Here is a 20,727-nt window from a genome sequence, read left to right as displayed (position 1 = left end):
ACAGAACGGTGACTTAGGTCACACAAACAATGACACTGAGAGGTAAAGACAGATCTCTGTGAGCATCTGTAAGAACATGTGGGTGCCTCTTGAAGCCGGGTCTGTGACTAAGAAACTTGGAAACTTGTTTGTTGTTGAAACTTGTCAATACTTTTTTTTTTTTTTTTTTTAATTTCTGGCAAGGTTAGCTGTAGAAAATGAAGGCGTCCTTAGGAGATATTTCTGATTACTTATTTCCATAAAATATTCCCCAGGGTAGTGTCTACGTCCATATCACAGTTATAGCTTCAGAAACTGATAAGCATTCGTTATTTTCGGTTTGGCCAATGAGGATGGGCTAAATTCTTTAGGACAGAATGATGGCAATATCCATACCAGCTCCTCCTGGTTAATAAGCTCACCCCCTTTCTATTACAACCAGTATTTAATCTGAAGGTTTTTTGAAATGGCTTTTATGAACACTAGCTTTTTGGATCACTTGGTTTTAACTGCAACAAAATGACAACCTTTGTGGAGCATCTTAGAGACCAAAATGAACGTTCAATATTTTATGTTTAGAACATGCTTGGTAACTTGCAAATAATTATACTTATGTGCATTTCCCCACTTGATTTTCATAATGTAAGTCATGGCTACAGCCGTTAATAATTTCAAAATAATTACTCAACTAGGGCAACTCAGGTTTTCTGATTGTACTTGCAGAATCCTTCTACCCTTACAAACCGCAGCTCCAGGTACAAAGTATACAACCACCAGATACACTAAATAGAACCTCCAACTATTTGGTAGTGGAATATACTTATAACGTAAGTAGTATTAAGTGCCAGGGCTTTGGTCTTAAATGTATATTTTCTCCACGCTTCTAAAAGTTTTCACAGTTCTGAAACCATTCAGTTACATGCACAAAAAAATTAAATCCTGATTAAAGAAGCTGTAATCGCTTAAATTCTTCCATAGCAAAACAGAAATTACAACTACGTGTAAATTTAGTTGAGATGGGGTGGAAGGTGGGAGCTCAGGAGAAAGGAAGAGTGTGTTCTGTGCATTTTTTAAATCCACTAATCAATAAAAATCTATCAAATGCCAATGACACAATCAGAAATAGATGATTAGGTGCTATTTATATATTACTCTTAGTCAACAATGCCCTGTTTTCTACACTTCAAACCATAATCACAAACTTACACACATGGAAACATGTTTTGTGTTACAAAAGGAATTTTAACCTTAAGATAATTATATCCACTACCCTTTCTCGTACTTTTTTACACATTCTAATCACTTAATGGTGCTACCAGTTTAAGATAAGTAATGGGGCCCTGCCAGTATGGCTCAGTGGTTGAGCATTAACCTATGAACCAAGAGGGCACCATCCAACTCCCAGTCAGGGCACATGCCCGGGTTGTGGGCTCGATCCTCAGTGGAGGGCGTGCAGGAGGCAGCTGATCAATGAATCTCTCTCATCATTGATGTTTCTCTCTCTCCCTCTCCCTTCCTCTCTGAAATCAGTTAATTTTTTCTAAAGATAAGTAATAGGAATTTTTTTAAAAAACTCTTCTGCAACATTGGTTGGAGGATGACATAATCTTAAAAATTGGCCTCTACATAAAATGCTCCAGAACAATAAATGTATCTTTAGCAGCAACAAATGTTTCAAATTTATTCTCCCACAAATATATACCCTTATGGAGAAGTAGTTTCCCCATGTTCTTTGAAGATTTCTGTCATTTCTAGAAAAGTCTGAATATTTCTGGTGAGAAATTTTAAAAGCCAAGTGAATGAGCCATTTTTTCCACTAAGGTTTTCACAAAATATGTTTCAGAATAAATGGAAAATACTGGCTCTTATACTTTAGATTTCTCTTTATAATGTGAACAACTCTATGAAAAGACTGTTTTATCACATTATTTTCCTGGTGTGATTTTCTTTTAGAGCTTAGTATTTCCTGCTTTCATTTTGTCTGAAGCAAAATTATAGGTGTTGTTTTTTTCCTTTTCTGTTTGCTGTCATTACAATAGACACGACTTAACAGATGTGACTAAAGGGCCCCAAACTTGACCAGAGTGTCCCTTCTTTAGCTGGTAATCATTTCATTTGTCATGTTCAACATAAACAAGCCTATCTGAGAAACGTGCCCTATTTGAAAAAGAACAAAACCGTCCAAAATGCATTCATTCACTTAACTGTTCAAATACCTCCCTATGCTGCTAAAAACTGTCAGGCGAGATCCATGAATGTATTTAAGCCACTTAGATAGGTCAGCTCATACGGGCTGTGCTCTCTTAAGGGCCACCTGACTCAGGACCTGCTGCCTCTTGTAACCAAGGTACAGAAAATAGTAATATTTTAATCAACGGCAGAGCACAGTCACAGATCTGACTTGCAGGGCCGATAATCGTCTTATCACACCCCGAGAAACCTAGCTCTGATATCTACAAGCCTCCATTACTCCGCGGCCCATTCTCAAACAGGCCGACAATGGCAGGAGAATGAAGTGGAGTGCGCCAGCCTCCGTATCTACATAAAGGAGATTAGGGGCGACAGCGTTCCCTTTTACAGCTCAATCATATTGTGTTAGCACGCGCTTATCCGAGCGCGGCCGGAATTGAAAGAGAAATAAAAAAGAGACAGGCAGATAGGAACCAGAAAAGCGAGGCGTGAGCAATTTCTAAGGATATAAAAGGATGCTAATGGCGGGGCCCTGTCATTCTTAAGAAGGGCTATTAGGACACCATCATCTGTTCATGTGCCCTGATGCTCCTCTGGCGGAAGTCAAGCATTTTCTAAAGCCCTTGTGATCTCTCTCTCTCTCTCTTTTTTTTCCTTTAGATAAAGTATGGTCATGTTTCATAACACACTCTTTCATTTATATGATTTATTTAAGTAAGACAACTAATTCTATTTACTGATTTAAAAAAGAAAAGGCCCACTCTGTATGTATTTTTCAGTGGGTTTCTGTTTTGAATTCTCCACTTTTTTCATGTAGCAAAAGCAAAAATGCAAAAGAGTACATTCTCAGTTGTGCAGGAAGATGGCTGAACTTCACTTGGATGTTAAATTTGACCTTTAAAAAGTGTGTGTGTGTCACCCTGGCTGGTGTGGCTCAGTTGGTTGAGCATCTCCGCATGCACCCAGAGGTCTCCAGTTCAATTCCCACTAGCACATGCCCAGGTTACTGGTTTGATCCCTGGTTGGGGTGCATATGGGAGGCAACTGATCAATTTTTTTCTCTCACATCCATGTTTCTCTCTCTCTCTCTTTCTCTCTCTCTCTCCCTTCCCTTGCTCTCTCTCTCTCAAATCAATAAAAATACATTTTAAAGTATGTGTGTTTCTCTGTGTGTCATATTGCACAAACTAAGAACAGGATAGGATATAGAGAGAAAAGGCTTAAATTTTATTATATTAGAAAAGAGGGGTTCTCTAGTGTTAAAAAAAGAGTCCTTTCTTTTCTTTTTAAATTATATTTTTATTGATTTCAGAAAGGAAGAGGGAGAGAGAGAGAGAGACAGAAACATCAATGAGGAGAGAGAATCACTGACTGGCAGAGCCTGCAATTGGAACTGAACCCGGGACCCTTCAGTCCGCAGGGTGATGCTCTACACTCTGAGCCAAACCAGCGAGGGCTAAGAGTTCTTAATTTAAGACCAAGACTGGTGAGATCTCAGTTCCGATTTGGCTTAAATTCTGGCTCTGACCCAGTTATCAGGTATGGATCATGTTATCGAGAACTCCATTTTACTTTCACCAAGGCAGAAATGCCACTTTAATCTTCATATTCTCTTTGTCTTTGCACCCCTAGCCCACACTGCCATGGCTGCTGTGCCCAGCATCCCTGAACCCAAGGTATACCAGCACTCCAAGAGCAAAGCATCCTTCTGACTGAAACCCTGCATGGCACAAAGCCAGCCAGAGAAAGACAAGTATCACATGATCTCATTCCCACATGATATCTAATGAACAAAATAAATTGATGAACAAAACTGATCTAGACACATAGAACCATGGAACAGACTGAGGAATCTGAGGGAAGGCGGAGGTGTGGGTGGGTGGGGAGAGATTAACCAGGGAATTTATATGCATATATGCATAACCTATGGACAAAGACAATAGTGTGGTGAAGGCCTGTGGGCAAGGGTGCAGGGTAGAGGGTGTCAACGGGAAAAAGGGACATTTGTAATACTTTCAACAATAAAATATATCTAAAAATATATACCAGGTATGTATTTTAAAAAGAGAGTTTCAGTTGATTCTTATTTTGCTAATCTCTTTCTGAAAAACCAAGATACTCCTTGAAATCATTTATTTTTTAAAATATATTTTTATTAATTTCAGAGAGGAAGGGAGAGGGAGAGATAGAAACATCAATGATGAGAGAGAATCACTGATCAGCTGCCTCCTGCACACCCTCTATGGGAGATCCAGCCCACAACCCAGGCATGTGCCCTGATCCGGAATCAAACTGTGACCTCCTGGTTCATAGGCTGATGTTCAACCACTGAGCCACACGTGCTGGGCTCCTTGCAATCATTTAAAGCACCCTCAGGGTGTCACGAAAACCCGAGCTGTGAGTCACCACTCCACAGTGACCAGCTCTGACATTTGCTACAGAGAGAGAATAACGTCAGTGCTCACTAATGCTAAGCCCCCATTTAAGACTGAACACATAATCGTATGGTAATTGCTTCCACCACTGCAATTGCTGTTACTCATAGTTATTTAAAGTTACTGTCTTCCCAAAAGTCACCAGAGCCCCTCTATGGGGACAAGTTCCTGTGTAAGCTGACATTTCTACTTCGATGCATGACTGGTCCCACAATTCATTGCTGACTTTTTCTTACCAGGGGACGTCAGAAGGAGATGTTGAGTTTTATGGGGCCCTATCATGGAATGTCTGTACCACACCCAAATACTGGTTTAACACCTCCCTGACACCAGGGAGAATTGGGGATAGTTCTCTGAAACATAGTGGTTTGGAGTCATGGTGACATAGCCTTTCATGGGAATAATAGTATCATCATTATTATTTTGAAACTAGAGACCTGGTGCACGAAATTCATGCACTGGGGGGGGGGGGGGGGTGGGGGGAGCGGTCCTGTAGCCCAGTCTGCTTCCTCTCGCAGTCCGGGACCCCTTGAGGGATGTGCATCTACTGGGGATCGGGCCTACGCCAGCAGTCAGACATCCCTCTTGCAGTCTGGGCTCTCGCAGTCCAGGATCCTTTGCTCCTTACCACCTGCTTGTAGTGGAGGCAGGAGAGGCTCCTGCCACCACTGATGCACTCGCCAGCCATGAGCCTGGCTTTTTGCTGAGCGTCACTTCCCCTGTGGGAGCACACCAGGGGGCAGCATCTGCATTGAGCGCCTGCTTCCTAGTGGTCAGTGTGCATCAAGGACACCAAAATATCCTAATTCGACTCCAGGAAGCAATGCTGAATGTATGCTCTGAAGGCACAGGGTACATTTGTGGACTGTGTATGTGTTTTCCACTCTCTCTGCCCCAGATCTCTCTATCTGTGAATTAAGGGTGATAATAACCAATTCCTGGGATGGAACAATGGTTCTCAGTTGGAGACAGCTCAACTTTGCTCCCCAGAGGACATGTGGCAATGACGGTTTCAACATGCGAGTATATATGTGTATATAGAAAATGATAGAATATATAAATATAAATGGCTAGATAGATAGATAGATAGATAATCTAAAAAAGTATCAATGGAAACTTCAACAAATGGTAGTCTTTTTTTTGTTTTGTTTTGTTTTTTTAAAATATATTTTATTTATTTTTTACAGAGAGGAAAGGAGAGGGATAGAGAGTTAGAAACATCGATGAGAGATAAACATTGATCAGCTATCTCCTGCACACTCCCTACTGGGGATGTGCCCGTAACCAAGGCATATGCCCTTGACTAGAATAGAACCTGGGACCCCTGAGTCTGCAGGCTGATGCTCTATCTACTGAGCCAAACCGGTTAGGGCCAAATGTTAGTCTTATATCTTTTGGCTCTAAAACCCTTCCTAACACTCTCCTTCTGGGCAAGTTTATATTTATCATTCAAGCATATTCTGACTTGACTGGCCCCCCGACTTGACTGGCCACTGCCACTATTCGCAAATGTCTGAACATAATACGTGTGTGTGTGTGTGTGTGTGTGTACAATTTTTTTTTTGCTTTTCCTAAAAGTCATATAGATGTGATGACAACCCCAATGCAATGCCACTATCCATATGATCCAATTCTCATGCTTTTTGTATGCACAGCGACACCTGTGTAGGTATCCTCTGAAGAACACACTCCAGCTCACATATTTAACTAGTTTTGACTTAATTTGGGGTGCTTTATTAGCAAACAGTGTAAGACAGAGTAGCCGGTATAATACAGAGTGATGTTTAAATTAGTTTACAATTTGCTTGGCCTCATGGAGAACAGCCCCGAACAAAGCCATTCAGAAACGTCAGCTGTGTCGCTAACCACTGTAACAAATTGTCGCCTGAGCGGTGCACACCTAATGACTTCAAATTAGCTTCCCCGCGATACTGCCTGACAGTTCGTTACGACTGTTAGCAACATAGCTGGCGTATCATGACCAATAAATTGGTTTCAGTGTGGGCTGGGAAAGGGACTTCCATCAATTTGATTAAAGAAATTACTGTAGCATTCAAAGCATAAAGACAAACTAGTTTAAGGAGACAGAAATAAGTTAACTGTAACCAGGAAAGCCCGACTCACCATTCAAAAACTTCCTTATAAGCGATTTGAAGATCAACACTCAAGCAAACAAAAAATAATAATTCTAGATGACTAGACTTCTCAGAATCTGTGGTTAGGCATAGGTTTGATATGACAGGATGGGTCAAGAAAGAAAAGGAAAAGGCTATTTTAAAAGACTGCTTTGAAGTTACCATAGGAGAAAATTCCTGATGTCAATGTAACATTTCTTTTCATTAATTTCTGTATAAATTCAAGGTGGACATCTCATTGTAAACCAAAGCAAAGCTTGTGAATATGAATAGTATGTGAATAAACAGTATAAATAGCCACCATGAACAACAAAATGAGTTATTCTTAAAAAGAAGGAAACAAATTTACATTAGACTACTGGTGACAAAAACACCTTTTACCATGAAAATAAAAGCAGAAACATTTCTTTAGAAGAAAGCTCAGAACTTTAAAAGGAATAAAGAACTGTGTTGTTGTTTTTTAAATTATATTGTCTGTATCTTACATTGGCAATAGTACCTCCATATAGGAAAACATAATTAACAAGAGTTCAAGTTGGTACAGATAGAAAAAGGTTTAGGGTTCTATGAAGATCAGCAAAGCTTTAAATTAAGTATAATAAAAAAAAGCAAAGGTAAATGTTAAAAAACAATCCCAAAGAGAAAATTTAGAATTTGCCCAAATGTACATATACCACCTAGAGCAGCGGTTCTCAACCTGTGGGTCGTGACCTCTTTGGGGGTCGAACGACCCTTTCACAGGGGTCGCCTAAGACCATCGGAAAACACATATATAATTACATATTGTTTTTGTGATTAATCACTATGCTTTACTTATGTTCAATTTGAAACAATGAAAATACATCCTGCATGTCAGATATTTACATTACGATTCATAACAGTAGCAAAATTACAGTTATGAAGTAGCAACGAAAATAATTTTATGGTTGGGGGTCACCACAACATGAGGAACTGTATTAAAGGGTCGCAGCATTCGGAAGGTTGAGAACCACTGACCTAGAGAATGAACTACAATGTTTTTCGTTTCTTTTTTAAAAAGATTTGTTTTCAGAGAAGGTACCTGGAATATGCTTGGCCCATCCAATGATCACCACCAGCTCTCGGTCGGCCAAGTCACACAGCGTGGTGAGGGCTTTGATGTCGCTGTCGGGGACGGTGGGGTCAGGCATGGCATAGATCTTCTCCGGTTCGGCCACCAACAAATGGGACACAATCTTGTTATCTGCAGGATCAGACCAGAGCACTGCGAGATCACTAGTAGCATCATCCTTCTTTTACAAACCTCAGAGCACGTTGGGTTTTGAACAGGAAATCAAGTCGCCTACAAGAAACCCAGCGTATTCTGCTTAGGGTTCCCTATAGGCACATTAACCAGCTTCCGGGAACACACAGAGCGAGACAGAGCGGCTGCAGTCCCAACAGGTGCGCTCCTGTCTTCGTCTTCTCCTTTGCTCTACCTGCCTCGGAGGGACTGCAGCCTCTCTCCTGAAATGAAAACATTTGTAGCAAACTGATAAGAGAAGTTAGAGGCTCTTTGGGTCTTAAGTGGAAGCAGAGTAAGTCGTAGACAACAGCTTTAAGATAAAAACATACAGTCAAGCACTGAAATCTGGAATATAATGTGGAAGGCAAAGAACTACTAACACCCATAGTCATCATGGGCATGAAAGTCCTTAATTGTCTTAATTCCTTTAAAGTAGAGCAATGCTTGGGTGAATTAGGGACTCAATAACTCTATCTTTGTGGGATGCACTAAATAGGAACTTTTTTTCCTTCCCCCTCTCCCAGCATACTAGCCAATCTCCTCAATACAGACAATATCAGTTTCCAGAAAATAGTCCAATTTAAATGGCACAATGTGTTCTCCGTGTGGAGTGTCTAATTCTTCAAGCCTCTATTTTCATCTGTTGTCTGTAGTTCATTTTCTGGTTCAGATTTATCTGTCGGAAATTTATGATTTATGTTTTTAAAAACCTTCATAAAATAAACACTGGAGACAAATGAAAAGCAGCACATCAGATGTGTTTTACTGCCCGGGGGCATGTGCGGGTTTATGGAGGGGACTGTAAAGGCTCCCGGACGGAACGGGTTTTCTGCGTGGCCCCATTTTCCATGTCTGTGTGTAGCTTTAGATTTCTGTACTTTCTGCTAAGTGGGGAGATGGAAATGGGTAAGAATAAATGTTTCCATGTTCTATGTACTATATGACTCTGGAAAAAAAATGGGGCATTAAATGGGATTTTTGTGAGCAAAGCTAGTTTCCTCTCTGTTTACTATATCATTTTCCTTTCACTATAACTTTTTAACTCAAATTGAAAGACCTCCTATACATTTGAATTGAAAACATAACATTCTTTAAATCGCCTTTAACATGATAACAAGAAGATGCATCCAAACTACAAAGCATTTTTTTCCTGACATATCTTAAAATGTTATTACAGCTCCCATGGGAATTACATATATTGCCAATCATCAACAGATAACCATTCATTAGCAGTAATATTCAATAATCATGAAACTGCAGATTTAGGAGAAAATATCCCAAAATGCCATGGTTTCTGGTAAACAGTTAAATACAGATTCTTTTTTTTTTTTTTTTTTTTTTACTTTGTAGGATCCGCAGAGAATGGCACTGGCTTCCCGTATGTGCTTAAGAAACAACACCCTGTAGTTTTAGTCTCACTTAGAAAAGTCTCCACTTCTCTCGCTCTGATAATCAACAAAACCTTCAGCAACCACTGGGTTCCCAGCCTAGAGGAAAATGCAGTGATAAAGGGCACAGACACGGACCCGAAGGAAACCCTGGAACTCCAGTTCTTATTTATTACAGAAAACATGTTGCCTGTTTCTGCCAAGCCAAGGGGCACTGGACTCGGGGTCAGAGAAATGGGGCGGAAGCTTGGAAATGCCCATCATTCCGAAGACGGAATAGCCCGCAGCACTGCTTCTAGGTAAATCTTATTTAATGTTTCCCTAATTAGAATCAATAGAACCCAATTTCCACTCTGGGGCTTTTGCGCTACCCAATCAGTCAGGTTCCAGAAATCTCCCCAGCCACTCTCCGCCGACGGCCCATGCACCGTCTCCTGACACTTATCCGACAGGATCTGAAAATTAAGTTTTATAAATGTTTGTTACCAAAACACACTAATTGGATGGACTCAGGAAAATTAGCACAGAGGCCTTGAGATAATGAGTAATGATTTATTAGGAACCCTCTTTATCTCAGACAAATGCAGCTCAGTGAAATTGCTGTAATCTCCTTAAAGGTACTTGACATGCCACTTCCCAGTTCCTCAGGTTTACGCCCCAAACCATAGACGTTCCTTTATCGTGGGCCGGTGTTCATTTTTCTCTCCGGAGAGGAACTTATCAATGGTTTTGGTCAATGTGTGCATAAAATGAATGAGAAATGGGCACTTTGTGTATTACTGAATCCAGGCAAACTAAACCTCTAATGAAATTAAGCATTAGTGTTTATTGCACTTTATTGTATTATCAGAAAGTTTTTTTTTTATTATAATGTGCAAAATCTGCTTAATGCAGTCCGGGATTGTATTTGCAGAATGCCAAGGAGCTTATGCAGGCTGTGGAGAAGATGCCAGATTGGACAATTGAAGGTATAATCAACATAATGTTTTTTGGAAAGGCAAAAGGAAACTATGCCATATGTTCACTTAAGCTTTAATTTTATGTAAAACTGGTTGTTTTCCCTTTGACATCGTTGAAATGTCCTTTCGTTTACAGTTCAGGGTCTGTTTTATTTATTTAACCCATCCCCATATGCTCACTGTACAGTGCGCAGCAGCGACCCCTCCTGGAGAGTCTGAATTAGAAGCAGACGCTTTTTTCTCTTCCCTTGAAAGCAGGTAACAAAATACCCGTGTCTTTTCTGGAACTGCTATCAATGTGAGTGTGTGCTGGGCGTGTCTCCTGAGACAAAGACAGCTGCGTGCCAGCACTGTCTCCATGAAGAGTCTTCTCAGTGCCTGATATGAACTCTTTGCGTAACCCCCCTAAAATGCTAGGACTGTTGCAGAGCAGCTGTGAACTGATTTTTCAGAAAATGGGATACAGTGATTGCCTCGATCTATATTCTAGCTCTTTTACTTAATGGCAAAAAGAATGGGGCTTGCATTTTAGCACCGTACCATCGCCCCTTCCAATGGCAACCTGGCATTAGGAAGCCACGGGCTCTTAAAAAACAATTCGTGATGCCCATAAGGACACCTGAGACGGAACCATCAACCTATGCTTGTTATTAGCAGGGCCCATTCTTGTTTTAATCTATTGCTAGCTAGTGTGTTAACCTTCTCTAGCTCCAAATTAATGAGGCTCCTAATGTATTTTCATGGGGAGGTTGAGCAGTCAAACTCATTTAGTTAGCGACAACTACAAAAATCACTTTCTTGTGAAATCTGAAACTAACAGCTCCAATGAACTAATGATCACAGTATGATCCATTTGATGTACCTCTGAAAATAAAAGGAACCAGTAAATGTAAAATCCGCACTATATAAGCAATGCCTTAATGTGCTTCTGCTTCCACAAAATGACTAGGCAAATACAGGGCCGAGGGAGGAAAAACCATAGGAAAGAAAAAGATCATTAGGTAAGTTATTGTTGCCCCTCACGGGAAATCCTTGGGATTAGAGCCATGGCCCCCCCAACAATGACAAGCCTCCTTGGAGTTGGTAGGGATGGGCATGCCAAAGTGATACAAAGAGCCAACAGTGGGGGGCGGGGGGAGAGAGGGGGGTTCTGAGTGCTGGGCAGCCAGATATGTCTGCTGTACTTACATGGCTTTTTGGCTGGCTGAACCAGCTGGGGGTTCAGGTAGGGGCTGTTCTCCGCATCTATTCTGCGCTTGTACTTCTGCCGGCCTCCACGTACTCTGTCAAGACGCACTCCTGTGGGCAGAGACAGTCACACGTTTACCATGGAGGTAGATCTCTTCAAAAACTAATTCAGCCAAAACCGGTTTGGCTCAGTGGATAGAGTGTCGGCCTGCGGACTGAAAGGTCCCAGGTTCGATTCCGGTCAAGGGCATGTACCTGGGTTGCGGGCACATCCCCAGTGGGAGATGTGCAGGAGGCAGCTGGTCGATGTTTCTCTCTCATCGATGTTTCTAACTCTCTGTCCCTCTCCCTTCCTCTCTGTAAAAAATCAATAAAATATATTTTAAAAAAAAAAAAAAAAAAACTAATTCAATGCATAGAGAGCATCACCCATGGGTGCTAGGGAAATGGACAGTCCATGCAGAATGGTCAAGGGGTATGAGAGGGATGTAAAAAAAAGTGGTGGCTACACCAAGATTGCTAGGGATTGGAAACCAAATCTAGGAGAGGATAATAAACCAGATAGACATCTTATGCAAGGCCGTCAAAGTGACGTCTACACGTCAAAGAAAAGGCATGTTTCATGTGAATTAATAAAAAGAAACTGTTTCTCAAATTAAAGACAATGGCCATTTGTATCCTCTATATCAGTTACCCCTGAAAGCTCTATATCAGTGATGGCGAACCTATGACACGCGTCAGAGGTGACACGCGAACTCATATTTTGGTTGATTTTTCTTTGTTAAATGGCATTTAAATATATAAAATAAATATCAAAAATATAAGTCTTTGTTTTACTATGGTTGCGAATATCAAAAAATTTCTATATGTGATACAGCACCAGAGTTAAGTTAGGGTTTTTCAAAATACTGACACGCCAAGCTCAAAAGGTTCGCCATCACTGCTTTATATGTAGGATCAGGTAGACCAGTTGGCCAACTACCCAACCCTGGGGTTACCAGAAGACCCTGTAGAATAGAATTGCATTGAAAGCAACTACATGCCACAAAGATGAGATGCAAGGACTGTTCCATATTATCCTGTCCCATATTAACATGTCTCAAATGCGAGAAAGCTGGGAGTTGGTTTTGACTGAACCCAACAGGATGGAAAGAGGAGCTTCCTGAAAGGATCCAGACTAGAGTGTCAAAGAAGGGGTAAGTTCACAGGGCAGAGCTGGAGGGGACGTTAGGAAGCAGGCAAAAGTAGATGGGCTTTTGTAAAACCTTTTCCCAAAGAGTGATGGGTGGGGTCAAGATGCAGGGAGTTTTGCTGGCAGTGAGTTAAGAGATCAAGAGCAAAAAGGAAAGGAAAGGGGTGAAAAGTAATGTTTTGTTTATATGAGGGAGTGGTGGCGAAGAGCTTGTCAAAAACAACCTGGTTTCCAGTGTGACTGTAAAGTTTAGAACAGGACCTTATAAAACCATTGTCAAAACAAGGTTACTTGGGGGTAAGAATGAGGAGAGAGCCTCTTTTTTGTTGGTAGTAGGTTGTATCTAAATTAATGAAACCGTGTAGCATTCTCCATTAATAAATTCAACCAAGCAATGCATAACCCATATTTTGGCATTTTTCAAACTGTGTACAAAATAGATTTGGTTTAATAGCATCATCAGTTTTATAATTTTACTGAAGGGCATCTCAGAGCCTTTAATAAGCAAATAGCCTCTGCAGAACTCTCAGAGGGAGATACGGCCCAGGCAGTGCTTTTGCAAACCAATCTAACTAAGGATCCAGTTTGGGGAATATTATTAATACCACGTGACATGTGAGTTGTGGGTTACCTGAGGTGCAGGAAACAGTTTGGGAAAGGCTGATATATCCCCAAGGTCAGTATATATACACAAAAGGTAAGGATCATTAGTGATCCATACAATAAAGAAACATATTTTTTATATTGCCTTAATAATAAATACTACTTTAAGAGCTGATGATCTTTTAGTGAAACACACCAACATATACTGGTTTCTCAACAAAACCTGAAATGCCATATTGAAGCATCAAAGCACAATTTAACTCAAATCAGTAGATAACTTCAAGAGCAATGAAGCAGGTTTAGACAAATAAATATTTTTAAAAACAAAGAAATTGGGTACAGTAAGTATTTACTGAAAATAATAGTGCATGCCACAGAAAGCTATATGCAATGGCATCATAAATTGTTCCTAAATAGTATATGAAGAATATGTTTAAAAAATAAAGCATAATTTTCAAATCAGAATGGTTGATGTTTTTTTTTTAATGACTCTTTCGTTAACTAGCTCTGTAAATTTCAATGAGTTCCTTAACTTATTTCCTTTTCCACATATAAAATGGATGGAAAGACAATATCCTCTCCAAAGTTTTGCTGTGATGATCTAATGTTATATTAATATATTAATGCAATTGGATATTATACAAATGTAATACTAAAATATTTTACAAACCATAAAATGCCAAGGAAAATAAAGTTGTCACTATCTCATAATTTTGTTGAAATATTGCTATATTATCTTATTTAAAGATATTTTACATCATGCTTATTTATTGAAAATCCATCCCCATGGAGTTTGACAGTCTACCCTGCCTCAGTTCTGTGCGTAAACAGATTTGGGATATGATGGAGTGGTAAGATAATTCAAAAAACACAAGCCAAATAATGATGCTCTATGATACCTAAGTGATTTATAGAATTATTTGGTATCCCATTCTATTTACTGTTCACTCCTGTTACTAATAATATCATTTATGTATGTGATTACTTTAGAATAGACAGAGAAATGAACCTAAATTCCATCAAAAAGAAGAATGTTTTCCCTGAGTTTGCTTTAAGCACAAAATTCAAATTTGAGAAGAGAACTGATAATTATCCAATTAACCTGATACACGTAAAAGCCTCAAACTATTTTAGCAGAAACAAATAAACAAACAAAATAACAATATTTGCAATCAGGACCTGAGAAATCCAGATTTGCTCTCAACAAACACCAGTCTAATCCAAATATTTCCATGAAAGGGCGAGTTCACATCTTTACAATCTTAAACACAAACAGCTTCTGTTTCGATGTCACTGGTAAGCCAGTTCGGAAAAAGTTTAAAAATAAGTTTTCTCTGAGGAAATAAGATACCCACTGCATCCAATATTTGACAGGGTTTGAAGTTAATTAAAGCATCTGGATTTTCCACTCAGGTGGAGACTGCCCTTATCTATTTTTTTTTTTTTACTAAAAGATTTTAATAGTTGGCATTGCCTACAAGTAGAGCATTTCCTCCCACATTGCTGCCTCTCTCAAATACTGCGTGAGCCCACGTGGCCACAAGGGAATTGCAAATCTCACACACTGTCAGAATTTACAAAATTGAGAACGCAAGACTAGGGCAAGGAGGGAAAAAAATATGCTGGGAGGCAAATAAACTCCAAGAGACGTAAAGCAGTTCAGCACCAGGGCTTCTAAGTCAGCTAATTTTAAGTCTGCATTTTATGCCCAAATGCAAATTTTTATATGATGTAGTCCAAAGTCAAAAGTATTGTTCGCATTTTTAACAGTGCAAAGTCTGAGGCATTTCAGAGAACAGCAAAAGACCTTCCCTGCGGAGAATTACCCAGGATATCCTAGCCTACTTTCCCAAATTAAAAACATGCCTTAGATAATGTTCCCAAACAAAGGTTTGCTGTACACATGAATTGCAAAGACAACTCCCTCCCCCTGAATACTTAAGATGCAAAGAGTCACATTAAAGGAAAAATACTTTTTATAAAAAAGATAATGAAGTGAATGACTACTAAATCAAGAGTTATATTAAATAAAAGTAATCAGCTCGGCCGGTGTGGCTCAGTGGTTGAGTGTGGACCTATGAACCAGGAGGTCATGGTTTGATTCCCAGACATGGCACATGTCCAGGTTACAGGCTCGATCCTCAGTAGGGGGTGTGCAGTAGGCAGCCGATCAATGATTCTCTCTCATAATTAATGTTTCTCTCTCTCTCTCCCTTCCTCTTTGATATCAATAAAAATTTTTAAAAAAAGAAACTTGAAATAACCACAGACAAAGTGTTTTGCAGGGCGCAGACTGTTGCATGGGGGGTAAAGCCACTTCCTCAGAAGCACAGAGCCCTAATCTATGACACATAGGAGTACAAATTAGGTCATTGCAACAGGTGACATGTTTTAATTGAATGTCTTCTGTCTTTGATTCTGACAAAAGGTGAATGGAAATAAATGAGTCTGGCAAGACGGCCCTGAGCCTTACAATAGCCAATATCTCATTATTTTTAAACAGCTATCTATAAACTGATGCTGACAAGCCCTGAGCCTTTTATTTCTGCTCAAGATGAGGTGGCTGTGAAGGGGTGGTCGGCGGGGGGGGGGGGGGGGGGGGGGGGGGAGAAAGAAAGAAAAAAGGGCAGGCAGAACATTACATTAAACATGCAATACCGACCACTACCGCTTCCCGATGTAATTAAAGGAAATCTCCCATTCGAAGGGCACTATTTCTTACTTTGTGTGATGTCAGAAAGAACGAGAGAGAGCATGCTTGGCCTGCATTTGCTAAACAGAGAGACTGCCTTTTAAAAAATGAAACTAAAAGAAAGTATTCTCTTTCCTTCTTTTTGCCTATTAAAAATTTCATAAACTGCCTGGCTGGTGTAGCTCAGTGGTTGAGTTTCAACCTATGAACCAGGAGGTCATGGTTGGATTCCCGGTCAGGGCACATGTCTGGGGCTGTGGACTCGATCCCCAGCGTGGAGCACACAGCATGCAGGAGGCAGCCAATCGACGATGTTTCTCTCTCATTGATGTTTCTATCACTCTCTCTCTCTCTCTCTCTCTCTCTCTCCCTTTCTCTCTGAAATCAATGAAAATATCTTTAAAAATAATAACAATAAACATTGGGGAAATGCATACTCTCGAGGCCAAAAAGAAAGCTGTGCATTAAAGTGCTGAGCCTGGCCAAACCGGTTTGGCTCAGTGGATAGAGCGTCGGCCTGCGGACTGAAAGGTCCCAGGTTCGATTCCGGTCAAGGGCATGTACCTTGGTTGCGGGCACATCCCCAGTGGGAGGTGTGCAGGAGGCAGCTGGTCGATGTTTCTCTCTCATCGATGTTTCTAACTCTCTATCCCTCTCCCTTCCTCTCTGTAAAAAAATCAATAAAATATCTATTAAAAAAAAAAAAAAGTGCTGAGCCTGGTGGAGTCCACAGTCCATACATTTCTTCTTAAATTAGGATGTGCAAAGAGTGTGTGGAAGAATACAGCAAACACTAGTGATATTTCCAGATGCCAAATATGCCGGGTCTCATCGATGGAAAGCCTGGACTTGAACCAGGCCGTGACCTTCCTGGTACACCACCTGGTGTGTTGCTGTTACGAGGCGGGTAAGAAGAGGAGGTGTAAAACAGTCCACAGTGTGGAAGGTACCACTGCATCCTAAATGGTGCCAACGAAAGACAAAAGCACTTTTCCAGTCACAAGGCAGCTCAAGACCAGATCCTGGGAGGAAAGCCTCCATGTGGAATGTCCTCATGAAAGAGGAGGTAGAATTTCCAGTGAAAATCTCCTTGCAATTCCCCAAACCGCCTTCCCTTCCTCGTTCCTGCCCACAAGGTCCATTTACATGTTTGAAACGCAATCTGGGTTAGAATCAAACTTAAAGATATTTTATTTATTTTGCATATTCATATTAATTCCACAAAAAAATTGAGGGTTGAGGGCACGGTGAGAAAAGATACTTTAGTTGAAATAGGTTCGAGAGATTAAAATTCAGCCAAACGATTTTGGTATATGTATTAATTATATATTACTCACCATGCACATGCCTGCCACTTAGAAGGCACTCAAAAATACTAAGTGAATAAATAAATTTACAATGTGCTTTCTAGCCATGCACTAATCAGGTGTTTTTCATTTGATTGCTTTTCTTTTGATACTTCTACTAAACCCAAAAAGTATACACAAAAAGGTAGGAACCTCTTGTCAATAATTTTGTGTATTGTTTTCCTTAATATACTAGTATATTCTAACTTTAGAAAGGTATACAAAAACTGCACTCATTTATGGAATATAATAAACAACATAAATTGATGACCAAAAACAGATCCAGAGACAGAAAAGCATCGATCAGACCGTCAAACCTCAGAGGGAAGGCAGGGGAGGGTGGGGGTAAGGGGGAGAGATCAACCAAAGGATTTGTATGCATGCATATAAGCCTAACCAATGGCACGGACAACAGGGGGTGAGGGCATGAGTGGGGGGGGGGGGCAGTGGGGGATAAGGACACATATGTAATACCTTAATCAATAAAGAAATTTAAAAAAGAAAGGTATACAAAACTTGAAGACAACAAAATAGTAGGAAGCATTGAAAAAATGTTGAAAAGGATGCCAGCAGAATTTAATTTTTTTCAATATGCATCCTGGACATCATACCAGGAAACCGAGTTTGATTTTCTGGAAATCCCTCAGAGAGATCCTAAGAAAAACTGACTGATGAGAATTAGATTTAGATACTGAATATTGAGCAAAAAAGACCATAGGTGCCCATCCTTGGGAAATTTGACAAATGAAGGAAGCCGTTCCCTTGCTGAGGCATTTCTATTGCTCTCTTGGCTGGAAGCAGATGAATGAGTTGGATCACGTGTTGAGCTCTCTTCCAGCTCCGAGATTCTATGAATGAAATGCGGTACTTAAAATGATGGAATTGACCCATGGACTCAAAGTACAACTGCCTTGGCAGTTGGAAGCATCAACACACTTCATATTTTAAATCAGGGAAGACCAGAGCCAAATGGACGGCACTCATCAACCAGAAGGGCAGAAGGCTTTCTGGCACAGGTCTTCGCGCTCCCCTCCCGGTGACCTTGGCCAAATGCATTTCCTTTTGTTCTTGACGAGAATCAAGCAAACAAAGTGCCCGTGTTTGAAAAATGCTTCTAGCTTATTACCGCATTAGAGAAAGATCGATGCCTGTTGCACATCGCCATGGAGATGAAGTATGAGAAATAATACAAAGCTTCAGATCTGATTTTACAACATATAGACTAGTTTGTGCCAAGGAGAGGAAAATATGACCTAATAACAGGTATTTTGAAGACAACCAATGAGTAGTGAATGGCCATTCTGTTATGTAACTGAATTGAATCTGGGGTTTAAAAATAAAAAGGCATTTGGATAGTCCGGCTGGCTTGGCTCTGTGGTTGAGCACTGACCTATGAACCAGGAGGTCACAGGTTCGATTCCCAGTCAGGGCACAAGCCCGGGTTGTGGGGGGCTACAACCCCAGTAGGGGGTATACAGGAGGCAGCTGATCAATGATTCTCTCTCATCATTGATGTTTCTATCTCTCTCTCTCCCTCTCCTTTCCTCTCTGAAATCAATAATGATACACACACACACACACACACACACACACAGGCACACACACAGTAGCGATTTCATTGTATTCTGGTAAAGTAGCATGTGGACTTTGGGAGAGGAATTAGTGAACTGTAGAAAGGAAAAAACATCCCGAGGCTTCTCTGTGAACTTTCATTCCAATAGTTAAAGTGCATGTCTATCAAATCGCTTATGAGGACAAATTTATGAAAAACAACCAAGAGTAAAGCTTGGTTCTTATTAAGAAACATGAATATGTATGCAATTTTAGCCAGACTAAATGAACCCAAAAATGAATACATAAAAAAATAAGGACACTAATTGTCATAAGAGAAGGCTTGTCTCCCTTTCGGCTCTGGGAGCATTTATATTTAGTTTCAAAAGAGAATTCACATTTTTAAACACAACAATTCAGAGGGAGACAAAAGCAAAGGGATCTAAAATGAAACCACTATGGAGCAAGAAGCATGTACAGTGTCTGCCCCGCTTAGTAATAAACCTTTTTATAGCAGAGATAGCGGTAGGCTTGCTAGGAACATAATACATGATAGTTAGTGTTCACACAATAGTATGTTATTGCTGAGATGGGTCCATTTCCTAAGCAGGACTCTGAAGTTAAACTTGCAAGCCACCAGTAAGTGTTACCTTTACACCCATTATAAGAGGTTTCCCCTGTGTTTTAGGATGGCTTGCAAGTTTAACTACAGCGAGCCATTAATCCTAATTTTTCATTAAACATCTTTGGAAACTGCACAAGCTCTGAGCAGAGTAAAATCCGATGTTAGCAGCAACAGTGTAAGCATGAACTGTATCCAAGAGAGTTGTGTGAATTCCTCCACATCTTTGTAGGCATGGGACATTAACATGTGTTTCACTGGCTAAAGCTCAATTATCAATTAATTTGAAACAATATCAATACCTAAGTGGATTCCACCTGTGATTCCACCTTTATTTTCAGTCTAATGGTCTCATTTGAATGGTGTCCATGGATCATTGGAGATTTTAGCATCTGAAATCAGTACTATTTGAGTTTAGCAAAACTTGCAAATTATTCTGCTGTTATCTCTCTTGTCTCCATGGGTTAGTGTTTCTTCTATAACCTTTTCATATGGGAAGACCCATAAAATACTCTAAATGTCAACAGAGGTTTTGGAGAGCTTCCAAGTTGATGAATACACTAAGATGCTCAGAGAATGATGTGCCCAGAGAGGACACAGGAGCTCAGGAATCTCACCCACACTTTGCCTTATGCATTTCTTCATTTTGGCTGTTCTTCAGGTGTATCCTTTAAAATAAAATAATAAGTCTCAGAGGCGATCATTGGAAAAATATCTGTGTTCCACTTTGTGATTTGGGAAGCAGTTCACCTAGTTTCCATCATCAGATTCTCCCATCCACTCTGAGAGACGGGAACTGCTATTTCCCATTTCACAAAGGGGGAAACTGAGGCAGATTCCATCCCTGACAGGGTTCCTGGGTGACAGTGAGCCACTGGCAACAGAACCACCTGACTGCCTTCCTACATACCAGGCACTGTCTGCAGTTCAGCGTTATGAGGCAGAAGAAGGAATCAGTCAGATAAAGAACTGCCCTGGAATAAGGCGGTATTGTTCCGGTTGCTCAATGTGGATGAATAACAGTCACGATGCCATCCCAACTAACGCACAGAGGGGCTGTAGTAATGTGTCTTCTTTCCATTGTTCTTAGCTTCTTAACGAAAATGGACAGTCCTTTATTGTTAATTGTGAGTTTTCTTTTAAAAAAGAAAATGAACAAAATCAATTATAGTTGTTGGCGCCT

General features: G+C 40.3%; 1 protein-coding gene across 7 annotated transcripts in view; it reads right to left on the bottom strand.

Annotated features, from left to right (window-relative positions):
* The window catches only part of ESRRG (estrogen related receptor gamma), a 432,435-nt gene that overhangs the window by 40,285 nt on the left and 371,423 nt on the right, over positions 1-20,727 (bottom strand). For all 7 annotated transcript variants that reach the window (XM_070401097.1, XM_070401095.1, XM_070401094.1 and 4 more), the window contains 2 exons: positions 11,539-11,649; positions 7,800-7,961 (listed from right to left, as the gene is read on the bottom strand). In XM_070401097.1, the coding sequence (XP_070257198.1) occupies positions 7,800-7,961; positions 11,539-11,649 (273 nt within the window). The remainder of the gene's footprint in view (positions 1-7,799; positions 7,962-11,538; positions 11,650-20,727) is intronic.

This window comes from Myotis yumanensis, unplaced genomic scaffold (assembly GCF_028538775.1).
Source record: "Myotis yumanensis isolate MYYU_CA2020_CCGP unplaced genomic scaffold, mMyoYum1.0.hap1 SCAF_22, whole genome shotgun sequence".
Lineage (NCBI taxonomy): Eukaryota > Metazoa > Chordata > Mammalia > Chiroptera > Vespertilionidae > Myotis > Myotis yumanensis.
The sequence above is the reverse complement of the archived record's forward strand: the minus strand, read 5'-3'. Positions and strand labels throughout refer to the sequence as shown.